At 34.0% G+C, this 8,298-nt stretch overlaps 1 protein-coding gene across 1 annotated transcript; it reads left to right on the top strand.

Annotated features, from left to right (window-relative positions):
- The first annotated feature begins 299 nt into the window (after window positions 1-299).
- LOC141608518 (bZIP transcription factor 44-like) lies at window positions 300-824 on the top strand. The gene has a single exon (XM_074427864.1). The coding sequence runs from the start codon at window positions 300-302 to the stop codon at window positions 822-824; it is 525 nt and encodes a 174-aa protein (XP_074283965.1).
- Window positions 825-8,298: the final 7,474 nt, after the last annotated feature.

Raw genomic sequence — 8,298 nt, 5'->3', positions numbered from 1 at the left:
CATTTTTAGTTGAAAAAAAAATCCATGAATTAATGCTTCAAATTTGGATTTTAATGTATGAGATTAATGTCTCAAATTCTTAGTGAACTCTATCTTTCAGGGTGCATGATAAACTCAACTTACAGACGTAGGTCCCACCTTGTTCAATCTTTCTCTGTTGTCTTCCTTTACTGGTTTTACTTCATCTCATAATCATAATAAACCTGTATTAGTTTATTTTCGCAGTACGTTTTTTTTACACTTTTTTTAGTAATAACTCTAGTTAAAAACTACCCATTATCAAAAACCCTACAAAAAAAATGGCAACATCATCAAATTCATCATCAATGAACCAAAACTCAAACTCAAGCTCATCATCAGAAGAAGAAATGATGCAACAAGTTCATCAAATCGTCGACGAAAGGAAGAGAAAAAGAATGCAATCAAACAGAGAATCAGCAAGAAGATCAAGAATCAGAAAACAAAAACATTTGGATGATTTAAGTTTACAAGTTGAGAATTTGAAGAAATCCAATAATCAGATTTTAAACAATATTAATGTTACTAATCAAGAATTTATAAGAATTGAATCAGAAAATTCAATTCTTAGAGCTCAAATGTTGGAACTTAGTAACAGATTAGAGTCTTTGAATGAGATTAATGAAGTTTTGGGTACTAATAATCATGATTATGTTGGTAATAATCATGGATTAGGGATTTATGGAGATGGGATTATGAATATTAATCAAGGGCATTTTGGTCATGATAATGTTGGATTAATGATGAATAATCCCTGGAGTATGAATCAGCCTATTATGGCTTCTGCTGATATGTTTCAGTATTAATTCTAGATTATGGGTTTTGAACTATGAAGACGATTTTAAGTTAAGACGGTCTTGAGCAAGAAATGCGGTGAGCTTGATGATTAAGGAGAAATTTATCTTTTTTTTTTCTTTAATTGGTATTGAGGTTTTTGTTTAATTAAATAAAGTAGGTTTACTACATGGGTTTATGGGGCTTTTCTGTAAAAATGGGTTATAATATAATATTATTACTATTATACCCCAAAAAAATTATTATTATTATTGTTATTATTATTATTGTTGAGAACTTGTTGAGGTGGATCAAGTATTCAAGTCATTGTCCCCAACTGATGTAATGATTGTGTAATCTTTGATCATTATAAATTATAAAAATCCTTGATTTGTGATTCAATGTTTGGCTCTTTATTTTGTGATTGTGAGTTGATGTTGTTTGATTTGTTGTTCAATCTAATCTAGGTTCAGTAAGTCTATTTTAAGACGACACTATCTAAGAAGTGGTATGTACTTGACTCAGATAATACGGTCTTAAATGAGAATTTGTGATGCGGGGGGTGAATACATGAAGTACCAATAGGGCAATAGATTCCATATGATTCCCGTGTCTCGGTTAATAATTTACGTTTACAAGAAAATAAATCAAATGTAGGAGATGAACTCCCTTCATACCACACCAATGGTAACATTGACTTTTTCACACTGGTCGAGACGTGTTTTGCAACGTGAATATCTTTAGAGTTTAGTTACACATTATAAAAAATTATAAAAATTTGATATTATTATAGCATTCATGATGATAAATCAAACAAGATGTCACATGACTATATTTTGTCTTATAAATTAAGAATAATATCGAAGATTCCCTACGACCATGAATAGTGCCAAGATTCTCAATGTTACCATTGGTGTGATATGGAGGGAGTATAATTTTGACCATTTTTCAGATTATGCCATCTATTACCTTATCCAAGTCCAATTTAGGTTAATTAACTTGTAACTTTACAATCAGGAGACAATAGTAGAATCAAGATTTGAAGGTTAAGATCTGAAATTTTCAATTTTCATTGAATATTTCGAATATTTCATTGCTTAAAGGGACGGTTACCCGATTTTTTTTTTTTTTTTTGATTAGGCAAAAAAACTAGATTGATCCTCTAGAGTAACACCAACCTATCTCATTCTTTCGAATGAGTGAGGTAAGTTGAAGCCACCAAATTTCAAACCACCTCGAAAGAGTTGGACATGAATGTCCAATAGACGGCATGAAGGCCCTGTTCTTTTGGACTTAAAGTCACTTAATTTAAGTTAACTTCAGATCCTATAAGTTCAGTTCAGATCCTATAAGTTCAGTTCAGTTCAGATCTTATAATTTCAGTTCAGTTTAGATCCTATAAGTTCAGTTCAGATCCTATAAGTTGATTCGATTCGATTCGAGATCCTATAAGTTCGATTCAGATTCTATACGTCACTTAATTTAAGTTGATTCGATCCTATAAGTTGATTCGATTCGAGATCCTATAAGTTGATTAAGTTCAGATCCTATAAGTTGATTGATTTGATTCAGATCTTATAAGTTCGATTCGATTCAGATCCTATAAGTTTCAAATTAAAAGAAACAGTAGAAGTCAACAACCTTGTTGACGACGATTACTCGAGTTAGCCTCTTCGGCCTGCCACCGAATAGAAAACAAGAAAAGTGGTGGGAGGACACTTTCAAACATGATGTATCGGTATCACTAGCAGTAGTACACAAGAAATCAACAACTAGTTTGAGTCCCATAGCAATCAATAGATAAGCAACATTGATGTTCAACATTTACGTTTGTACGTTTCAAGAGTGTACAACCATCGTTTTGGTACAATCCAAAATATCTACAGCTAGTTTTCAGATATATGATGCTTGATGGATCACTTGTCAATTGACACTTTACAGTGTTGTTACTTAACACATTAATTAAAAAGACACTTTAAAATTAGACGAAAATAATACGCAACTCCTAGTAAACATTCAAATTATGAGCCTAGAATTTGCTCCTACGAGTCGTATCCAATCTTTGTCTTTCAATTTCGGAGTAATTAAGTCTAAAACATGTACGTGTCTCATTAACGATCAAGATTGAAATAATCGTCAAAATAGAATTAAAATCATAGTTATGGAGCTAAAAACATAGTACTTGTTCAACCACGTAATATCTTTGTTGCGTTATTTTACAAAGTTATCAACTGATTTTCAAAATCGAGCTAGAAGTTGAGTCGGGTATGAATGGAATAGTCTTTTTCTGGTTGGGTTGATGGAAATATTAGTTTACCTTGTGTGTCACTGTAAAAACGAAGCCATAATTGACAATTCCCAAAGACTATTTACAGTCACTTCTTGAAAAGATTTGAGCACTACATACAATCCCAAATACAAGAGGCCGAGAAGGTACTCCGCATTAGACTAGTAACAGTTGTTCGTTAGTGATCACTTGAGACAAACGTTGTAGATGGAGCAATTGCTTTCTGTATAAAGATTATTCACAAAATCTCATTGAAGACGGCGATATCCGTCACAAGCTTGTGACGGATACCGTTTTCTCTTACAAAATACCTATTGAGAGGTGAATGGGAAGCACATGGGGGGTGTCCCACCTTGTCCCCTCCCCCTTTTTGTGAGAGGTCTTCAGCTTGTGACGGGATTAGCCCGTCACAAGCAAGACGCTTTGAAGATTATTTTGCAAGTAAGCAAATAAACCGTCTTACAATAAATGAGAAGTTTAACGTTGGATATGTAAGTAGCTTAAAAGTGAACTTACGGTGTATGAAGTTACAGTACATTTTAGTTACAGTACGTTTTTATCAGGTTGTGTTATAAATAACGCTTAGTAAATTAAAGGCGTTTTAAAATAAATGGAGGCCTGATTTTCGCGCGCTTATTCCGAAATCCTGATCATCTATTCACTTAGTTGCTTTTTTTTTCCCAATCTAATCAAGTGACACAGCTTGTGAAACATAGCATCAAATCCAATTCTAAAAATTTGTAGCAGCCTCTAGCCAAGAAAGTCAAATATTATGGCTAGGATACAAATATGTGTAATGCATACAAGATTAGAGTGATTATACACTAATTAAACAAATCTTTGATCAATCTATGTATTTGAAATTTGTCTCTATATGTACCTATCAACTTAATATAGATGATGACAACGTTCGTAATCAATTTTGAAAATTAAAACATTGCTACTAAAGAGGTTTTAGCGTAGTGGTAAAAAGAAGATATAGGAAAAAATACCAGATTCAAACTTCAAATTCCCCCACCCTTAATATTGATGACGCTACAAGTAAAATTTCGTATGCAACAAAGAAAACGCAATTGTGAAATGAATTGTGGTATGTTGGCTAATTGCCTAATTATAACAAAGTTTTTACTAATGATCATTCTCTTAATAATTATAGTGCTTACCAATTTAGTAATCGTTCATCCTCTCTTAATTTCGAAAATTTCTAATATGTGACATTTTGAAGAAACGTATAAAAATGAAAGGACTGAAGAAATATTTGCCTATACTTATAAAACTCCGGTCACAATCGCATCTCACAAAAAGTTTTTTTTTTCGACCCGACCATATACTTAAGTCACATATATATCATATATGCAATCAATTCTAGTCCTTTACCCAAGCAAAGCTACCATCTTTGTCTTTGCTAACTTTCCTATAATTCGTCATGTAAGACCGATGTCTTTGTATTTCTTCGACATTCATCTTATAAGACATTTGTATAACGAGTAAGTAAGTAACGACATTATAATAACTTATACAACTCAGTTAGTGATAAATCATTTATTTACTTAATAAACGGAGAAGAATACAAACCTACGATGCCAAGCTGAACATGCTACTAACTGGAACTTTAGAATGTCTAGAAGACATCAAAAGAGGGGCGAGAAAACAAGATTAAAAAAACTAAACATAAGATAACAAACTAACCACATCAAAATAACTCAGAAAATACACGCATGAGAATTTTCTTAATTTATTACTTGGTACTTCAAACATAAAAAACTACCACATCACATCAAAGTTAGTGAAAATCATTATAAAATAGGAGTATGCTTAAAAGGTTTCGACTTCCGAGCTCTAAAAAATGTATAATGATTTAAAAAAAAAAAAAAAAAACTAGCGCATCAACAAACAATTTAAATTCTCTCCATTTTCTTTCAACGATGCCGGTAATGGCCCCAATAACAGCGACGTAGTTGGATTTGAACTCATCAAACACAAATTTAAGCAGAGGCGCATGTAATGCGGAATTGATCATCTCTATTTCTTTTCTCTCCATTTCCTCTCACAATCTCCTTAAATAATAATTTCCTCTTTCACCCTCATTTTCTTTTATTTTTATGCGTAAATTTAAAACCGTTAAATATTGTCAATATGCGATCCAGACCACTAATAGATACTTACTTCTCCATTTCTTTTGAGGAAATGGAAAGAAAATGGGGTGCATGTAATGGTACAAGGAAAAATAGAAAAAATCCAAATTTTTTAATTAAGAATATTAAAATATTCATCATATATTGGGGACCAAGTTTTACAAATCCAAGACACCATAGACTAGTCATGGTTCTGCAGCCCTTGTAAATAAGGAAAATACAAAAATGTCTGATTCTTCTGTTGAAGGAAATAGAGAGTAGTTATTCATACTCCATAGTAATTGTACATTCTAAAAGACTAGAAACGAGATGTTATGAGCATAGTCAGTTAGTTAAAATTAACTAACAATCAACTAACTTTCCATGTATTAAGGGAATTAGTTAGAATTAGTTAGAGGTGGTTATACAAACCGACCTTGGCTACTATATAAGCAAATTAGAATCATTGTAATAACACAACTTAATGAAATATAATTTTTCACTCAAATTCTCTCTATTACTTCTTTACTTAGAATAGTTTCATATGGTATCATCCGCCATTGTTACGATCCTACGCTTCCGCCATTAACAAACATACACATCCTTAAATCTTTTTCTTACATTTCTTAAACATTTACAACAATGTCAGATTCATCAGACAGTTCATCTCTTTATTCTCCTTTCGATGATCCCTTGTTTCTTTCTCCTACTGATCAGCCAAGTCTGGTTTTGTCCTCTTTTCTGTTCGATGGCACCAGCTTCTTGCAATGGCAACGTGAAGTTGTTGCTGCTCTGCTATCCAAGAACAAAAGTGGGTTCCTTTCTGGAGAATGTTCTCTTCCTGCTGCTACTGACAGAAAGTATAATCAATGGATTAGATGTGATCTTTTGGTTAAACGATGGATCCTTAATTCCATTATTCCTACTCTTCGTGAGAACCTGCAATTTGCTGTTTCTTCAAAGTCTCTGTGGACTGACATTGTTGAGAGGTTTGGACAGCCAAATATTCTTGAAGTTTATGAGCTTAAGAAGGATCTTGGTCGAATTACTCAAGATAATTCTTCTCTTGTTGAATATTATGGCAAGTTAAAGAATATCTGGGAGAATTTGGATCACCTTGATCCTATACCATCTTGTACTTGTGGTGCCATGAGTCGAGTGCTCTTGTCGATGTTAAAACGCCTGGTTGATAGAGACTCAATCCAAAGCGCAGATTATTGATGGGGACCGACTTGGTTATGAGCATGCTCGACTAATCTTTGTCCATGGAACCATTACCACCCATCAATAAAGCTTTGGGGTTGTTACAGAAAGTTGAGAGGCAGAAGCATATCAATGATCAAATTTCAAGTTTCGTTGAGCAAGCCGCTTTTGTTTCCAAGAAAAGATTCAACTCAAGGCCAATGAAGTGGTAATCGCAAATAAGCGCCCCAAGGAGGATTCGATGTTGAGTATAAGTTCGTACTCACTGTGAGAAAGCTGGACATACAATTGAAGAATGTCACAGATTAAAGACTTGTACTTACGTAAGATTAAGGGACACATTCAAGAAAGGTGCTACAAATACAAAGCTTTCTTGAAGGGCAAAGGCAAAGCTGGTGCTAGTTCATCTTTTCAGGCTAATAATGTTGATATGCTACTCGAAGATCGGGATTCGAGTACCGGACTATTTCTCCTCTTGAATGCCCTCCTGTTTCTCGGGTTGCTCGATTATCTCGATTTTCAAGTCTTTGTTTCACCTCATGTTAATCCGATTTTGTTCGGGGTATTATTGATGCATTACCAAGTCGGTCTTGCGGCAAGTGTTTCGGGCTATTTCGATGTTCCTTCATCTGGTACTTCGATATGAAGTCATCCATTAATTTTCTTTGGTATGACTCCTTCCTCTTATGTGTTTACTACTAGTCTTCTTGGTTTTAATGACCATGATTGGATAGTAGATACGGGGCATCGATCACATTACGTCTAACATTAAATTAATGCATAATGTGAGAGTTCTTGCTAAACCTGTCTATGTGGGGTTGCCTGATGGAACTGTTAAAGTTGTGCATAGAATTGGTGATGTTTCTTTGACTGATCATATCATTTTGCATAGTGTTCTATTAATTCCTGATTTTCAGCAAAATCTCCTATCTGTAGCTAAGTTAATCACTGCTGCTAATCTGTCTGTTTGTTTCTTGAAAACTAAATGTGTCTTTCAGGACCATACAAGTAAGGCAGTTGCAGAGGCACAGAGAATTGGCAATCTCTATAGATTTAGAACATGCTTAACTCCACTTGTTCAGAGACATGTTTCATTTTGTCCAAATAAAAATAGTTATCCATCAAGACAAATAAATGCAACTAGTGTACCAAATCTAGCACTTGTACATTCTCGTTTTGGTCATAGTTCTTTAGAGAAGCTTCAACATGTAATTGGAATGAATTTGAAAGGAATAAAACAATTTCATTGTGAGACTTGTGTTTTAGCTAAACATCATGTGTTGCCTTTTCCAAGGAGTTTGTCATATGCTAAAAAGATTTTTGATTTAGTTCATGTTGATGTTTGGGGGCCCTATAAGGTCCCATCTTTATCTGGTGCCAAATCTTTTCTTACTGTGTTAGATGATCATTCACGAAATACATGGACTTTTTTAATTCAAAACAAAGCACAAGTACCTAGTTTTATTAAGGGCTTTGTTGCTTATGTTGAGAATCAGTTTAATACTTCCATTAAAACCATTAGATCAGATAATGGTTCAGAGTTTTTTCAAGTTCAATGTAAGGACTTTTTTAGAGACAAAGGTATTGTCCATCAAAGAAGTATTGTAGGCAGGCCTCAGCAAAATGGCCGTGTGGAAAGAAAGCATAGGCATTTGCTAGAGGTTGCTAGGGCACTCAAGCTTCAGTCTAAGGTTCCTATAAAGTTTTGGGGTGAGTGTATCCTCACTGCCACATACTTGATCAATAAGTCACTGTGAAGTTATTGGGATGGAAGACTCCATATGAGTTGCTTTATAATGAATTACCATCCTATGATGAGCTCAGGATTTTTGGCACTCTTTGTTATGCAACCCAACCACCTACATCAACTGATAAGTTCTCAAGCAGGGCCAGGAGATGTCT

This window comes from Silene latifolia, chromosome 10 (genome assembly GCF_048544455.1).
Source record: "Silene latifolia isolate original U9 population chromosome 10, ASM4854445v1, whole genome shotgun sequence".
NCBI classification, from domain to species: domain Eukaryota; kingdom Viridiplantae; phylum Streptophyta; class Magnoliopsida; order Caryophyllales; family Caryophyllaceae; genus Silene; species Silene latifolia.
The sequence above is the reverse complement of the archived record's forward strand: the minus strand, read 5'-3'. Positions and strand labels throughout refer to the sequence as shown.

Bases quoted from the DNA above. Each gene is read 5' to 3' on its own strand.
- LOC141608518 (XM_074427864.1), top strand. From the start codon at position 300: ATGGCAACATCATCAAATTCATCATCAATGAACCAAAACTCAAACTCA.